Source organism: Peromyscus leucopus, chromosome 8b, assembly GCF_004664715.2.
Source record: "Peromyscus leucopus breed LL Stock chromosome 8b, UCI_PerLeu_2.1, whole genome shotgun sequence".
Classification (NCBI taxonomy): domain Eukaryota; kingdom Metazoa; phylum Chordata; class Mammalia; order Rodentia; family Cricetidae; genus Peromyscus; species Peromyscus leucopus.
The window spans coordinates 82,144,183-82,162,565 of NC_051086.1; the positions used below are offsets into that span (position 1 = coordinate 82,144,183).

At 37.7% G+C, this 18,383-nt stretch overlaps 1 protein-coding gene across 2 annotated transcripts in view; it reads left to right on the forward strand.

The window, feature by feature from the left end:
* Abca6 (ATP binding cassette subfamily A member 6) overlaps positions 1-18,383 on the forward strand; it is a 66,763-nt gene that overhangs the window by 39,018 nt on the left and 9,362 nt on the right. For both annotated transcript variants that reach the window (XM_028865272.2, XM_037201202.1), the window contains 6 exons: positions 6,444-6,551; positions 10,541-10,714; positions 10,898-11,011; positions 15,397-15,516; positions 16,421-16,498; positions 17,841-17,932. In XM_028865272.2, coding sequence (XP_028721105.1) covers positions 6,444-6,551; positions 10,541-10,714; positions 10,898-11,011; positions 15,397-15,516; positions 16,421-16,498; positions 17,841-17,932 — 686 coding nt within the window. The remainder of the gene's footprint in view (positions 1-6,443; positions 6,552-10,540; positions 10,715-10,897; positions 11,012-15,396; positions 15,517-16,420; positions 16,499-17,840; positions 17,933-18,383) is intronic.

An 18,383-nucleotide genomic window follows, 5' to 3' on the forward strand; every position in this document is an offset into this window, starting at 1 on the left:
TGGTCTTAATATTAGCTTGGAGACAGAATTTCATAGCACTTCCCTCCCTCCTGATAGCTAGTCTTTCTACCCCCTCTTCTATGATTGTCCCCTTGGTCTGGGATGGGATGATATCGATGTGTTCTTTAGGGCTGAGTATTCAAATGTCAGCACTTATTCTCAGTCAGGACTTTGACCAGTTGTGATTCTCTGCAGCATCTGTTACCTCCTGCAAGAAGAAACTTCTTTGATCCTAGCTGAGAGCAGCACGAGTCTATGGGTATAAACATAATATCTAGGAGGCATTATGGCCACCTGTCCGTTCATTAAAACGTCAGCAGTACATTCATTCTCCCATAGATACTGTGACCTCCCAAGTTATAGGTGTTTGACCAGATTTACAGTAACAGTCACTTAATTCCCTTCCATGGAGAAGATCTCAAATCTAGTTGCAAAACCATTAGTTACTCCCTTAATGGTCTTGCTACTATTGCACTAGTGGTTCTGTCTTGCCTGGCATGTCAGTATTGTAGCAAGCAGGGTCCATTGATGACCTTTCTTCCCTAGCAGCTTTTTCTGCTGTTAGGTCTAGAGTCTTTTGGATAATTCTACAGGATTGGTATACCTGTGGCATATGGTAGCTTTATTTTTAGCTTTTTGAGAAACCTCCACATTGATGTCTCCAGTAGCCTCACCAGTTTATACTCCCACCAACAGTGAATAAAGCTCCCCTCTCCCACTTCCTCTCCACCACTTGTTCTTTGTTTTCTTGAAAGTAGCTATTCTAAGTGTGGTGAGATCCAGTCTCAAAGTATTTACATTCTTTGCCAAGGATGGATGAATTTATAGATGTGTATGCCATACCAAAATGAGATAAATAATTTAAACATACCTATAACAAACAATAAAACTGAAGGAGTAATAAAAACCTTATGACTAAAAAACATCCAGGTCTTGATGGAGAATTCTACCAGATTCTTAAAGAAGAGTTAAAACCAACACTTAGCAGATTGTCTAAAAATAGAAGAGATGAGAATGCTTTGAGTCTCTTTTTATGAAGGTAACATTATTCCAGTACCAAACCCACATAGAGACAGAGACAACAAAATGAGAAAACTACAGACTAATCTCTTTGATGAGCATAAATGTAGAAATTCTGAACAAATTATTCATAAAGAAAATTCAGGAACAAATTAAAAGGATTATGATCAATCTGACTTCATTTCAGAGATGCAGAGATGGTTGAAGATATGTACATAAGTAAAATTAAGTAATCATATAAGTGGCCTCAAGAACGGATGTTACACAATCATCTTAATAATTATAGAGAATGAAATGCCTTTGACAACTCCAACATCTTCCATTATGAGCTGAACAAAGACAATACCAGTAGTCATGCTAACATGGATGAGGTTAGTGGCAGAGCTCATGAGGCCTCAGCCTTACACAAAGAAATGCAAACAACTAAGGAGTGCTGAGAGGAAGAGAATCAGTCTTCCCCAGGGAAGAGCACACCATTTGATCATCCAACACCAAATGGCCAACCCTGAAAACCTATATATACAAGTAATAGTATGTAGACTGAGCAGGTTTTATTTTTGTATGTAGGAATACATATGTGCATACCCATATGTACATAACACCAGCTATGAAAAAGAGGCCACAAATTTGAAAGAGAGCAAGGAGAGATATTATAAGGGTTTGGAGAGAGGAAAGGGAAGGGGTAAATAACATAATTATGTTATAATCTCAAAAAATAAAAGAAAAAATTAGAAAAATGCTAGAGAGAATAGGAATATAGTCAACATATCGCTATACAATAAAGGCCATTTATGACAAACCCAAAGCCAACATCATGCTAAAAGAAGAAGAATTCAAAGTTTTTCCATTAAAATCAGGAACAAGACAAGGGTGTGCCCACTTTCTCCACTCTTACTCAATGTTATGCTTCATGTTGTAGTTAGAGCAATAAAGCAATCAGAACAAATGATGCAAATAGGGAAGGAAGAAGTCAGTTTTCTTATTTCAAGATGATTTGATTTTGTATATAAGAGACACTAAAGACTGCAACACCTTGCCAGTGACATGGCTTACCCGGAAGGCAAAAGCTTTTACAAGGAAAACCGGATGACATGATTTTAATCCCTAGAATTTACATAAAGATGGAAGGAGAGAACTGACTCCAGGAAGTTTTCCTCTGATGATGTGGCTTACACTCACTCATGCAGACACATTACACAAAATAATAATAATGATAATAATAATAATCATAATCATAGTAATAGTAATAATGATTAAAAATTTAAAGAAGACTATGCTATGAACTCCTAAAACCAATAAATACTGCATCATCAGTAGTCTAACTAAATACCAATGAAATACTGAAAAGGAATGCAGGAAAATAATCCCACTCACAAGTAGCAGGGATCTTAGAAGGTTTTATTAATAAAATCAAGCCTGAGGCCAGGTATTGGGGTGAAATGCTGGATGGTCAGAGAGACAGAACATGCCACAGCTAACCTGACCTGGCCAACTTCTCAGCTGGTTTTGTTTCCTCAGACTGGAAGCCTCTGTGTCCTCTTATCAGAATGGCTCTCAGCTGAATTGTGCTGCTAGAAACCTGAAAGCTTAACCAGCCAAATGCTTCTTGTTTCTGGTCTTCACGCCTTATATATCTTTCCTTTCTACCATCACTCCCTGGGATTAAAGGCTCACTTTCTGGGATTAAACGCGTGTGTCACCATGCCTGGCTGTTTCCAATGTGGCCTTGAACTCACAGAGATCCAGAGGGATTTCTACCTCTGAAATGCTAGGATTAAAAGTGTGAGTGCCATCATTTTCTAGCCTTTGTATCTAGTGGCTGTTCTGTCTCTGACTTCAGATAAATTTATTAGGGTGCACAATATTTTTGGGAACACAATACCACCATACTCACAATAGCCTCAAAACCATGAAATGAGGGCTGGAGAGATTGCTCAGTGGTTAAGGGACACTGGCCGCTCTTGCAAAGGTCTTGAGTTCAATTCCAGCACTCACATGGTATCTTACAACTTCCTATAATGGGATCAGATGTTTTTGTCTGTTGTGTAAATTCGCATACAGAAAAAGACCCATCTACATAAAATACATAAGCTTTTAAAAATATTTTTTTAAGACAAGGTTTCTCTATGTAGCTCTGGCTGTCCTGGAACTCACTCTATAGACCAGGCTGGCCTCAAACTCATAGGAATCTGCCTGCCTCTGCCTCCCGATTCCTGGGATTAAAGGCATGTGCCAACAGTGCCCAGCTAATAATTCTTAAAATACATAAAATGGAATAAACTTAATCAAGGAAGTGAAAGACCTCTATAATAAAAATTTTATACATTGAAGAAACTATGTTTTATTCAATGGCAAACTTCCTGATTGATCAGCCCTAAACACATAGCATCACTAAATGCTTAATGTACTCAGTAGGTTATATGTAAGTATAGATGTGGTGTGTGTGTGTGTGTGTGTGTGTGTGTGTGTGTGTGTGTGTGACCATAATAATTAGAGGAGGTAATGGATTTGAGATGGAATCAGAGGGACATAGGAGGGAGACGTAGAGGAAGGAGTGGAAATGAGGTAAAAGCAGTACTTATGCATGAAATTCTTTATCCCCCCAATTTCATTTAAAATAAACTAAGGAAGACAGTAGAAAATGGGAAGATATTTCCTGCACATGGGTGTATTTGAAGAATTAGTATTATGAATATGGCCATCCTACCAAAAGTAATCTTGAGATTCAACACAATCTCGGGTAAATTCCAGTGCCCCTCTTAACAAAAACAGTAAAATAATCTTAAAATTCATAAAGAAACACAAAAGACCCCATGTAGCCAAAACCATTATGAGTAAAATTAATATTGCCAAGGATTCCACTATACATGATTTCAAGTTATACTACAGAGCCATAGCATTAAAACAGCATGGTATTAGCACAATAACAACATTTAGATCAGTAGATAGAAGACCTAGATATAAATTGCTACAACTTCAGCCATCTGATTTTGACAAATATACCAAGAATTCACACTGCAGAAAAGATAGCATTTTCAAGAAATATTGTTGAAAAAACAGCATATCTGCTGCACATAGAAGAATGAAACTAATTGCTCACTCTGCACTAAAATCAATGCCAAGCAGATGAATGATCTCAAAGTAAGACCCAAACTCTGAAACTTCTAGAGGAAAAGGTAGGGAATGCACTAAAGATACCAACCTAGGCAGGGACTTTCTATGTTGGACTTGGTTGTACTGGACATAAGGCTAACAAATGACAAACGACACCCCATAAAATGTAAAAGCATCCGTTCCCAGTGTTTCCCATTTCATCATTTTTATTGGACAGTCATCGCCTATGTAGCCGCTTAATGATAGCTTCCTTCCTATTTTAAGTATTTATAGTGATTATCATTTTCTGTTTGACAAGAGACATATTTAAAACTGGCTCTAGATGTTTCATATCAGAAGCAAGATTAGAAATGGACCAGCCAAGCCAGGCAGTGTTGGCACAAAGCTGGGCAATGTTGGCATATGCCTTTAATCCCAGCATTTGGGAGGCAGAGGCAGTGGATTTCAGTGAGTTCAAGGCCAGCCTGATCTACAAAGTGAGTTCCAGGACAGCCAGGACTGTTACACAGAGAAACCCTGTCTCAAAAAACAAAACAAAACAACAACAACCCCCCCCCCAAAAACCCAAAACAAACAAACAAATAAACAAAAAACTACCAGAAGTGGACTTGCTTTGAAAAAATGTGTCAAATTGGCTTCCACTGAATCAGCAGTGCTGGGAGTCCATGCCAGTGTGGATTTTCTGCTGATAATGGGAAAAGTAAGGCGGAATATACTTGATGGATCAATAATGAATATATGTGTGTGTCCATACCTGTGAACTAAGGTCTTACATTCCTGGCCCTGTGATCTGGGAGGACATGGAATGACTCAGGAAGTGGGGATTTAAGGGAACTCTTTGAAAATTTAAACCAGGGGCTGGGGAATGTAGCTTGGAGTTATACTTAGCATGTTTAAGGTCCTGCTGGGGTTGATCACCAGGATCCCAAGGAGAAAAAGAAAACATGGACAGAAGAAATAGTTCTTAACACCTTCTTCATTTTCTTTTTCATTTTAAAAAAAGATTTATTTATTTTTATTTTACCTCTATGGTTATTTTGCCTACACACGTCTGTGTACTATGTGCATGCAATGCCCAAAGAGGCCAGAAGAAGGCATCAGATCCCATGACTGTAGTTACAAACAGTTATAAGGCCCATGTGGGTGCTGGGAACTGAACATGGGTTCTCTGCAAGAGCAACATGTACTCTTTAACTGTTAAGCCATCTCTCTGGTCACCCACACACTTTGTTTTTTTCCCATTTTATTTCAGGTTTTCTCAGAATCCAAATGGACAGGTGCACTTTGTGCCATCTCCAAGGGCACTCATCTTCACTCCTATAATGACACTGGGAAACACACTTCCTTACCAGAGAAACCCTGGGATTTGTACACATAGACTCCAAAACCATAAAGTTCGAGAACTGTAGAACTCTTGAAAGACAGGCCTGTGTTGTTTTCTGCCATTATTTCCATGGGATAGTTCTATATTCTGCTTGGGCATATTTAAGAGTAGTGGTTTATATTTTAACTCCAAGGTAGGCTCAGTGACATCCTTTATAGTTCTGAGAACAGGTCCATCCAGTTGCTGAGGTCTCTCTTCCTGTCAACCTCTAGTTTGCTGAAAAAGACAGACCTAACATATCTGTTAACCACAGGTCACAATTCCTGAGTTGTTATTGCTGTGTTTGCATCATTTGAAACACATAACATAAAACTGAGCATCTTAAATTCATTAGTTTTAAGTATATCCATACTATTATGAACTTAACATCCAGATTTTCTTCATCCAAGAGATGCTCTGTATCTAAATAGCAATTTCATTCTATAATCTCTTAATTCTTCTCTGCTCCTTCCACCATCTTGCTTTCTGTTTCTAGGAAATGTGACTATTTTAAGTACATCATGTAATAGAAATACACAATATTTGAACTTTTTTGCTTGGTTTATTTCACTTAGTATTATATATTCCAAGTGGATCTATCTTGAAACATTTGACAAAATTTTCTTTCTTTTAAAGTTGAACAATATTTATTATACATCTGTGTGCTTATTTAGTTTTGTTGCTTCATGCATCTACTAATAGCATTTGAGTTATTTCCACCTCTTGATTATTTTAATGGTGTTTTTAACATGAGTATGCAGGTATCTCTTCAAAACCTCTCTGCTTTTTTTTTTTGATATATACTCCCAAGTAGGTTCTGAAATATTTCTAGCTTCTTTTTTTTTTTTTTTTTTTGAGTTGAGGTCTCATGATAAATGATGAGTATAGTTTTCACTTCAATAGATGCTACTTTGATTTTCCACTAAAGTTCTGTTTGTATTTGCAGGACCTGATGATATTCTGGTTTGGGATAATGGATGGTTCCCTGTTCTTGCTGTTTGTTGCGTGCAGCATTTCGCCACATATTGCCATGAGTAGTGCCAGTGATTACAAAGTAAGGAGGTGCGGGGGGGGGGGATTTTAAGAATTCCAGTAATTGTATTTTTAATGCTGTGAGTACAAAGTGTTTTTTCTCTGGGGTATGAAGAAGCACTGAAACATACCAGTACACTACACAACATAGTTTAGAATTATTTCCAGCAACCCAAAAAGCCTATTTTAAAAATGCAAAATGCTTTTACTTCAAAGTTACGTGGAAAGTACAATGATTTTCAGAGTGTCACATTAAATCTCCAAAGTAGAATAACATTATATATCGTTTGGATGAATTATTTCCTAGCTGCAAGAAAATAATTCATCCAAGATGTCATAATCTCCCCTTTTCAGATGAAGAGGCAGATATATGAATGCATGTATCAATAGATACAACCTGCTGAGTCCACTTAGTGCTGCCCATATGAGTATGTGTTTAGGGCTGACCACTTGGGACTGGAGAGCCTAGTGAGGGATAATCCCTGGTGAAGATTGATTCTCCCTCTCTCAGTAACCATGATTGCTTCTAGCTCTTATCTAAGGGTGCAGCCTTGTGAGATTTCCCCCATTCTGTTGATATGTTGACTCATACTGCTATTGTTCAGGTCTTGGTTAAGCAGTTATCCTTTTCACGAGTGCAGCTTTCCTGTCAGATCTAGAAGGCACAGTTTTGCATCAGACTTCTTTGGTCCTCTGACTAAAAATCCTTCAGTGGACTTCTATTCATTCTTTTAGACCTACTATTTGCCTCTCTACAGCGTACTTTCTGTCATGGTTTCTTTTTACATTTTTTTTACAACAATTAAAAATGTAGATTAAATCTAAAGATCCAAAATGTAGAATCCAAAATTATCAAAAGCTCACACAATACCATTATTGGAAAATCCCATAACTGACTTCCTGTAATGAGAACTAGAAAGTATTTAGACTTCTTTTAATTATTCAGGGGTTAAAATGGTATTGCTCATCAATGTACCAAATAAATCACTGTTAGGGAACTGGATCTATAGGTTTCATGTTCTTAAAACACTTAGTGTATAGTTATTTTCAATAATACAATAATACTAATTTACCTTAAAAATCCTTGCATTTTCACCCAACTTCACACATGTACATATATGCAATACATAAGCCAGTCAACATTAGTAATACATTTTTTAAGATGAGCAAATAAAGTAAATCTATACCTTCATTATGATAAGACTCACTGGCCCAGCACTTAGTGCACATGAAGAAGTCAGTCATTTCTCCTTTTATTGAATTTAGATTGAATGTTGATACCATTTTATGTCCTATGTATCAAAGAGTAGATTAACATTTTATGGGCTTTGCATACATGAACTATCCTCACTTTCTGTTTCACAATAGCAAGTGCTTGAGGAAATAATCAAATATCTCATAAAAACATTCCTAGGGATCAGGAATTTGGGGGAGGATTAGGTTCACTGCTAACAAACATATAGTAATGATTCCAACAAGGGAGAGGTCTATTCCTAAAGCAAGAATGAGGTACATGTAGACCAGATGTATCAAACCAGCACTGTGAAGTAGCTTGCTCTCTAAAGGACTAGGAACACAGGACTGGCAGGAAAAGAGATATTCTAGAACCATCTATGTCCCTTCCTTAGATGATCAGACTTAAAATAATAATCTCCAAAGAATTAAACTTTCCCCAGAAACCTCATGTTGTGAAAAGAGAAAGGCTAAAGCTTGATGCCATACAGAAAAGGATCTTGTCCCCCAGCAGAGATTTCACACAGTTCTTACAACTTTGCCAGACCACCTTGCAGGAGAGATGGAGCTGAGATAGTTATGGGTCAATAATGGCCCACACCTTGACCATGCCTGCTTAGTTATGCATACCACTTGCCCTCTATGGAAACCTAAGCCTCTTGTCAGTTTCCCTGACTAACCCCTCTTACCTGTTTCCTGTCTTCCCAGTGTGACTGCATTGAATGCACTCTTCTCTGCTTTTCAGTATTCTTTGTTTCTCTGATTGGCACATTGGGGCGGGTGGCCAGCCCTAGTTTATTGGGGCTGCCAGAGACCAGCCTCTGACCCTAAAATGTCCAGTAACAATAACTCTGATATTTCTGAAGATGAACCTTCACCTCATGGTGTAAGATGACAGAATTCCAACAATCACACCACAGTTTGACAGCACACTGAAGAAAGAACAAAGATAAAAAAGGCATGGGAAACTTGTTGGTTATTGTCTAGGATAATTAACTGGAAGAACTGTTTAAGTCCCACTAGCTCTCAGAATGGGAGTGAGTAGTTTCTTAAAAAGAGTTTGGGGATATCATCTTACCTTAAAGATAGCAAATGGATACTAGAGACACATGTCTAGTGTATAGATATTTGACACAACATGGAATTTGATTTGATTTTCCAAGATTCAAAATTCAGTACTTCCTAAGACAAAGCTTGGGAGTGGAGCTAACAATAAAACCAATCTCACAGGCATGATATGAGTACTAAATTATATAATATACATAAAAATGTAAAGCATAACTGTCCAAGTAGGGATGAAGTTTGAAAAAGCCCAGTTCTCTGAAGGTTATCATCTGCTCTGTCAAATTAGATCATGAGAATGCTGTTGGCATATTCTTCACAGAACTAGAAAAGCAATTCTAAAGTCCATATAGAAGCAAAAGACTTTGCTTCTTCCTATTCTCATGTGGTCTTCATTTACCATGGTCACCTATTCCTTGTTCTCCCTCTCTGTTCTTGATCTAGCTGGGATCTCCTGCTCCCCAAAGCTCTCTTTCCCTTGACCCTCGCCCTTCAGTACCCCCACCCATGCCCAGGCTGTTCATGTAGATCTCATCCATTTCTCCATCATTGGGCGATCCCCATGTCTTTCTTGGGGTCCTGTTTCCCAGGTAGCCTCCCTGGTGATGTGAGTAGCAGTCCAGTCATCCTTGTTCCACATCTAGTATCCTCCTATGAGTGAGTAAGCAAAGTGCTAGAGAGACCCACAGAAATCCACAAAGATACCCCCACAATAGACTGCTGGCAATTGTCGAGAGACAGCCGGAACTGACCTACTCTGGTGATAGGATGGCCAAACACCCTAATTGTCGTGCTAGAAACCCCATCCAATGACTGAGGGAACTGGAAGCAGAGATCCACGGCTAGGCCCCGGGTGGAGCTCCGGAAGTCCAGTTAGTGAGAAAGAGGAGGGTTTATATGAGCGAGAATTGTTGAGACCAAGGTTGGATAAAGCACAGGGACAAATAGCCAAACGAATGGAAACACATGAACTATGAACCAAAGGCTGAGGGGCCCCCAACTGGATCAGGCCCTCTGAATAGGTGAGACAGTTGATTGGCTTGATCTGTTTGGGAGGCATCTAGGCAGTGGTACTGTGTCCTGTGCTTGGTGCATGAGTTGGCTGTTTGAAACCTGGGGCTTATGCAGGGACGCTTGGCTCAGCCTGGGAGGAGGGGACTGGACCTGCCTGGACTGAGTCTACCAGGTCGATCTCAATCCTTGGGGGAGGCTTTGCCCTGGAGAAGGTGGGAATGGGGGCTGGGCTGAGGGGAAAGGGAGAGGGGCAGAAGAGGGGAGGACAAGGGAATGATATGTAGAACTAAATTATATTGTGAAATAAAATTAAATTAAATTAAAAAAAGCTTTTGTAAAACTAAAGTCCACCTGGCTAATAACTTAAATGACTTTGTGAATAAATTTGAGATAACTTTAACATAAAAAAAAGCAAAAGACTCTTGAGTAGCCAAAGCAACCCTCAGCAGAAAGAACCACGCCAGAGGAGCTGGCTACAACCAAGCTTGTGTGGAGCCCTGGGTTTTATCCCCATCACTGATAAACCAGGCAGAGTGGCACATGCCTGTAATCCTAGCACTTTGGGAGATGGAAACAAGCAGGTCAGAATTCAAGGTCATCCTTAATGCATAGTGCCAGGCTAGCCTTGACTGCATAAAAGCCTAAAAAACAAACCTCTTGTATTTTAACGGAACTCATGTACCTCCTGTGTTTTCTCGTCAGAGGAAAGCCGATTCTCAGCTGTGGATTTCTGGCCTCTACCCTTCTGCCTACTGGTGTGGGCAGGCAGTGGTGGATGTTAACATCTTTGGCGTAATTCTTCTCTCAGTCTACTTCACATTATACATGATACATATGATCCACATTTACTTGACAAGTGAAGTTGTGCTATGTATAGTAAGTAATAAGACATTGACCAAATTCTATACCGTAATTAAAAATAACAAGCAACGTCAGTTATTTATTTATTGATAAACCTAACTGCATGCATGTTACCAGTTAAAATATTTTTAAATGTATGTAATTTCAATTTTTCCTCAGTTGTTCATTTTTAATGGATATTGCCTATGTTATCTTCAGGTTGTTCTTGCATTCGGTTGTGCTGCTTCTCTTGTCTTCTTGACATATGTGATATCATTTGTTTTTGGCAAAAGGAGAAAAAACAGTGGTCTCTGGTCAATTGGCTTCTTTGTTGTAAGTATGACCATTATCAAATACAGTCACTTTTTGTCTTGAGCAGTGGTAAAATTAAAAATGTATATTAAATTTAAAGATTCAAATCCTGTGCCCAAAATTTTTGAGAGCTGACATGATACCACAATACCTGACTTCATGTAATAGCTACCTGTCAAAGTGCAAGAGTACAACAAAATTTACTCAGCATTACCAATGGGCCATTTAAAGTTATGTATATAAAGTACACATGAAACATCATTTAGTTTTATATTAAGGTTGAATTCAATCCCAAAGTCCAGTAAAATCTAAATTATTGTTCTCAAACATTTCAGATCAAAATTACCCAGTAGAAATACCTAGAAATGTAGCTTGTGTTTATGAAGAATTCCAGTACAGATCTTTGAATAGAATCCAATGAGAACTTCATAAAAGACCCAAAGTTTAAAATGTATCTGAACTGGCTTCCTGAGCAGTTCTGTAGCACATGGGTGCTAACTTTAGGCATTGTGATATGCTCTTGTCATCTGCAAATGTGTTGGGCTGCATTTATAGGTATCCTGGGACTCCTGTTGTCTGCATGCCACACTTTGGGTATGCCTGATCCAGAAAGTTTGTCTTAACTACAGCTGTGAGAGTTTCAGACACCATATTTTAATTCCCATGTCAAATAATTTATTAATATCCATATCTATTTCATCTCTCTCTCTATGAAAATGGAGAGCTTGTCTGGTATTATGAGAAACTTTGCTGTGAATATTTACCGAAGCAATAAAGACTCAGACTGTTCTTCAAGCTGACTTTAAGCTGCTATTCCTAAAACATGATTGAATGTCTGTCAGTATCCCAGCTCTAAATTTTTGGAATGGGAGCTCTAAAATTATGAAAGACCTCAACCCAAGACCAGCTGTGAGAAAATATACATGTCTGATACCACCCCGTGACTCTACAGGAAATGGGTGGACACAACTGGCTGTTGTCCCATATTAATATACAGCACTCATATTTTATGTCTGTGAATTGAGTTTGGCTGTATTTGTCAGTGGCATTTATTACTCTTACCTTTATCTTCACAATCCATCCTAAGTAGAGAAGCTGCGTGAAGTATTACAGAGTGCTGCTTCACTTGAAAGACTACCTTTGAGGTTAGCCATGGGGATCTGTATACCAAAGTCACTAGAGAACATTTTTGATTACCTAGCAGATTTGCTGACATTATAGAATGGTATCCCCAATAATGACTATGCTGAACAGAAATCATTAGAAGATAATCTTATTATAACTCACCTGATTTTTCAACTAATACTCTTTTATACATCTAGCAAAGGTGAATAAAACAATCATGTCATGCTGATTCCTTACGTTTGCCTCAACTCTGAATGAATTATTTCTTGGAACTGATGGTTAAGTATTTCAGGCTTAAGGTCAATATGGCTGCTGACAAGTGTGTTACTACCAACCTCGAAGATGGGAGAGGTGATCTAGTAGGTGACCTCATAGTTACTCTTTCAGCTACTTTATCTTCAGTTCCAAGTAACTGGCAACCTGGAATAATGATTTCTTCTGTAGCATTTTCCTTTCTTTGTGTTGTCTCTGTTCACAAAGGAATCACTTAAGATTAGGATAAGTACTTATCTGGCTTAGCAGTTTTGCTGTATGTCAAGTCAAAAATCAACCTATGGCCTTATGCACATAGATTATAGTAATTTTCAGAGAGCAAGCTCTCAGATGAAGAGGCAAGCATGCCTCAACATTTTGTGACTCAACATTCAGGAGAAAAGCTTAGCAGGACCAATTGCTCCATGGATGTAGGTTCTATTGTTATGTTTTGAACTATACTAAAGGTGTTCAGATGATCAGAAGTAGGAAATATTTCTTAAAAAGAAAGTAAAAATGCCCTGGAATTTGAGAGAAGAGAAAAATAAACATGGACAAATGTGCAATGCCTTGGCAGAGAAATTGTAGAGCTTGTTGCAAAATGAGAGCAGTCCTTCAGAATTACTATCTAAAATAATTATTGTGCTCTAACTTAATATTTAGTTATTATGTATTTGGTTCTATTCTAAATGTATTTAGTATATGATCAATCATCCTGGGAAGACATAAAGATTTAAAGGACAATGTACACAACCTATACAGGTATGTGCATATAATTGTCTTGGATTGAGTCAGGAAAGTGTATTTAGTCATTTTAGCTTTGTCCTTAATCTCTGGCCTTTTCATCTATGAAAAATTTTCTTAGTCTGATTAATAGCTGGGAAAAATATTCTCCAACCCAATTCTATGTCAATTTTTTACTTTTTTTGAGATTATAATTTAATTACAACATTTCTCTCTTCTGTTTCCTCCTTCCAAACTCTTCTATATGCCCCTCCCAGTCTTCTTCAAATTCATGGCCTGTTTTTTTTTTTATTAACTGCTATTGAATGCATATGTGTATTTGTATTTACACATGTATTTTTAAATATAACTTGTTTAGTCCATATACTGTTACTTGTACATATCGTTTTAGGGCTATCACTGGAAAGCTGGTCAGTGTGCTCTTACCTGGGGAAGGCCACCTCTCATGCTCCTAGCTTCACTCAGTTGCCTGTAGTTCTTTGTGTAGGGTTGAGGGCTTGTGGGTTTTATCCTGTCTAGTTTGGCATGTTAGTTGGTGCCATGCTTGTTCAGCTCACATTTGGGTGGTGAAACTTTATGGGCATAGCTTCTGATGTTTCTAGGTGAAACAATCTCACAGCGAAGTCTCTGACCCTTTGGCTCTTAGAATCTTCCCACTCCCCTCTTCCACAATGTTCCTGGAGCCATAGATACAGGAGTGTTATATAGATAGATATATTTGTTGGGATGGGTCTCCACAACTCTGCATTTTGATTAGTTGTGTTTTTTTCTGTAATAATTTCCATCTGTTGAAAAGAGAAATTTCCTAAATAAGTAAAGACTCTACTTATATGTGGGTATAAGGAGAGATAGTTGTTAGGAAGTATGCAGGTTTAGTAAAGTAGTGGTTGTAGATTCTCTTCTAACAACCATGATTTCACTAATACTGAGTAGTTATCTAAAAACACCAGACATTGTATCCATCTTGTCATCTCTTTACTCTGTTGATAGCCCCCTTTGCTTTGAGGTTACAGAATTCCATTTGTCTATTTTTTTGCTTTTGTTTCCTGTATTTTTGGAGTCACATCCTAAAAGACAAATGGCTAATAGCCAGACTATATAAGGAACTAACATAATTCAATGAGTGACAAGAACATAAGATCTAATTTAAAATGAGCAAGTGATCTGAATAAATAATCAAAAAAATGGAAATGGATGGCAAGTATATTTTGAAATATTTGGTATCATTACCCACCAGGAAAAAGCAAATTATAACGTTTATTTTATTAAAAAAACAAACAAACAAACCCAAGAAGTAACATGTTGGCAAACATTCCGAGTAAAGGAAAGCTCATGCGTACCCTGTTGAGGAGGTGTAAATCAATACATTCAGAACAGAGTATATAGCATAGAGGCTCCTCACTTTTTGGTGTGAATATTAAGGAATTTAAATCAGAATATCAAAGAAATAGCTGCATTCTGTGCTTAATGTGTCACTATTCACAACAGCAAACACATGGCTTCACCTTTAAGTGCCAATTGACAGCTGACCATGTAGAGAAAATGTCACATAAAAATGCAAGGAAATATTATGTAGCCACAGGTTGAAGTCCTGTCCTTTTCAGAAAAATGGGTAGTATTGAAGATGTTATATTGGGTGAAACCAGAAACAAAACACAAACAGCACACGTTCTTCCTTCAATGTGAAAGCAAAGAAAAGTGATTACAATTGTAGAATAGTAGTCATTAGGCATTGGGAACAGTGGGAGATGGAGAGCTGATAAACCAAGATTGGGTGTTAAATTCCCAAACAGAGTTAGTCAATGGCACAATGGAATGAACATGAGCATGTGCACATGGTATTAAACACATACACACACACACACACACACACACACACTGGGTATCTAGAAAAGATTAACTCAGAGGTTGTAAATATAAAAGATAAGGTGAGGGAAATGCTAATTACCCTGGTTTGATTGGTGCATGCTGTATGCATGTATTCAAATATCACACTGGCCAGAAGTGCTGCTTAGTGGTATAGTACATGTTTATCATGCAGGAGGCTCTGTGTTCAGTGCTCAGTGACCCTATGGAAGGAAGGTCATACCGAACATACAATACATATAATTAACATGTGTTATAAAAATTAATTTTGTATTGGGGAGATAACATTTCTGTATATTCTTTTTAGCAAAACCATTCCCCTTTTTGTCTCAGAAAGGGAATTGTTACATATTTGTACCATTATATGGGAAATTGTGGAATTTGTCATTTGATGTAGTATTCTTGAACTTGCCCTATAGGTCGTTATCATCATATTTGACATGCTTTTGAATTTTGGCTTCAGCGAAACACTGTTAATTACCCTCATGACAATAGTGCCTTCATTCTCATTGACTACATTCCTGATTGTTTTGGATATGGTAAGAAATGTCATTAGCTGTTCCATAAAAATTGAATATGTAGTCTACTTGCTCTGTGAAGATCTACAGAGGTAGAAAGTGGGTTAGTGGGCTTGGGGAGTGAAAGCAGACATGAGGGATTACTTTGCAATGACTGGAGTGCTCTGAAGTTGCATTGTGGTGATGCTTACACACACTATTAAAAAAGTCCTGAGTCTGCAGACTTAGAGTAGGTACAATTTATAACATGAAAATAAACTTCCATAACACCATTAAAAAGTTGTGCCTTAGGCACTCTGCAAAATCTAGGCATGGTTGAATGCTGTTAGAAGCTAAAGCCAGAATGTAATAGAACTTCCTATTTCAATGGGTGTTTATTAATTGCCAAGGATAAGTTCATACACAATATTCTTCAACTATTTAAAAGCATATGTCATTCTGTGCTAGTCACTGTGCTAGTAATTAGAGATACCTGATACTGAGAGCTACTGGTAGCAATGGCTTTACCAGAGGCAACAAGGATAAACAGAACATGACAATTGATAGTTCAGGTGTCAACTCACCAGATGGATAATTCTCTGAAGGAAGAACCCTGTTCAAGCAAGGCTTACGGGACCACAGACTCTGCAAACTGGTTTTTACTTCTGTCTGAAATTTTTCTCATGTGCCACTACATTTCGTCCCTAAAAAGAACAGCCGTGGGGTTCTTTTCACAGCCCATTGGTGATGTGTTTTCTACTTTTCAGGCACATATATCTGTGGATGGTCAGAAAGATGATTTCTTCTTAAGCTGTATAATTTGATAAATAGAAAATTTATGATAAACATAACTGAGTTTAATGAACAAAATAGTCAGTATGCAAAGTACATATTATTTAAATGTAAATTGTGAAGAAAATGTATTTAGCCTTTTTTTTCTTTTCAGAGAACCCACCAGCACTATGAAGAATTTGGAGAAATCAAATATGGTTTATCTGGGGCTGATTATCTGTTGTGCCTAATAGTAAGAATTTTTTCTCACTACATATCCCTTAGAATAGAAGTTCTTTACTATAACTCTATGGTCTTGTCTGAAGTGTGCTATCTCTGAAAGTTTTGTAAACATTGTTTTAGATAAAGCAATGACTTTCAGACACAGATTTACTTTTAGAGTAAGTTTTGTGTGCATATATATGATAAGTTAACAATTCAATATAGTATCCATTTTGGTTTGTTTAGTCTTTTCACCATCCTACCTCCAAATGTAAAAGTGTAAAAAAATGAGATGCAATGTAAATTTTCTTAATTATGAATATAAGCCAAAAATTGAATATAAGTGAATGGGAAAATTATTATTTTAGACTTAAGGATGAGGAAAGCTACTGCCTTTCCAAACTATCTTCCCTTGATGCTCTTGGCAAAACAGTAGACACCAAGTCCCTGCCCTCATGGGGCTTATATTCTAGAAGAAGTATACAGATAAGCTAAGTAAATAGTAAATACTGTGTTAGTTGGAAAAGTGTTTAAGTTACTGTCTGCTGCTGTAAAGAGATACCATGACCAATGCAAATTATAGAAGAATGCATTTAGTAGAGACTTACAGTTTCAGAGGGTGAGTCTATGACCATCATGGCAAGGAGCATGGTAGCATGTGGGCAGGCATTGTACTGGAGCAGTAGCTGAAAGCAACATCAGATCCACAAGCACAAGGAAGAGAAAAAATGCTAACTTGGAATGATGTGGGTTTGTGGGCTCTTGAAATCTCAAGTCCACCCTCAGTGACATACCTCTGCCAATATGGCCAAACCCCCTAATCCTTCCCAAACAGTTCCATTAACTGGGGACCAGTCATTTAAAGATATGAGCCTAGACAATCAATCTCATTCCAACCACCCCACAGATAGTCAGGAAGGACTCAAATGACATTCTAATCGGCACTAGCAAGAGTGGCCCTGTCTTTTGTCAGGATCCTCTAGGAGAAAGAGGGAGCTTATTCAGATAGAAGCATACAAGTAATGTGGTAAAGTGTGAGATAAGCAGAATAGGGTCCACATGGGGTTCTAGACAACCCCAAGGATTTTGATGCAAATTTCAGTGGTTAAGAAATCATTGGATGGTTTGAATCAAAGCACGATGATCAAACATAGCTGTGGAAAGCATAACTACAATTTCTGTGATGAAAGTATATGTGTAGGACAAGAGGAATACATGGAAACCATGTGGAAATGCATTGCAAGCTGAGAAAGAGCAATGACATGGGTCTGGATGGGCATAACACAGCAGAGAGAACCAGTTGCATTATGAGAAGTAACAATTAAGTAACTTGGTTAACTTATGTCTCAACAAAACTTTTTGTTTGCTTCTAGCCATACTTTCATGCTTTGCTGTTCATTTTTGTTCTGAGATGCCTGGAACTTAAATGTGGGAAGAATGTAATACAGAAAGATCCCATTTTCAGGTTAGGATAACATTTAATCTTGTATATAAGATCATAGTTTAATATTCCTATTGTGGTGGCTGCACTACCAATTTGTTGATAGGGATTGCTGTTTACAATGCAAGTGATATAATGATTGGCATTATAGCCCATGGATATCTGGCTTACTGTCAAGAAATAAAACCTGCCATTAACCAGTAGAGAGCTATTTAAATTTCTCAAATATGTAAAGATTTTCCAAGTATGCTATCATTCTCCCATAAAAGGTGATATTCAGCCTCGCATAGAAGAGGTAGAAAGAAGAGATAATAATTTACAACTGAATTGATGGAATTTTACATGTGGGCTGTGGAAAGTGTGAGTGGCAAAAGGTGTTGAAACAAATATCTGATGTGACTAGGGTGGGTCTGTAGTGACCATTGGCAGTAAAAGTGACTTGAATTTTAGGAGGGGAGGGGCAATACTTGATGAT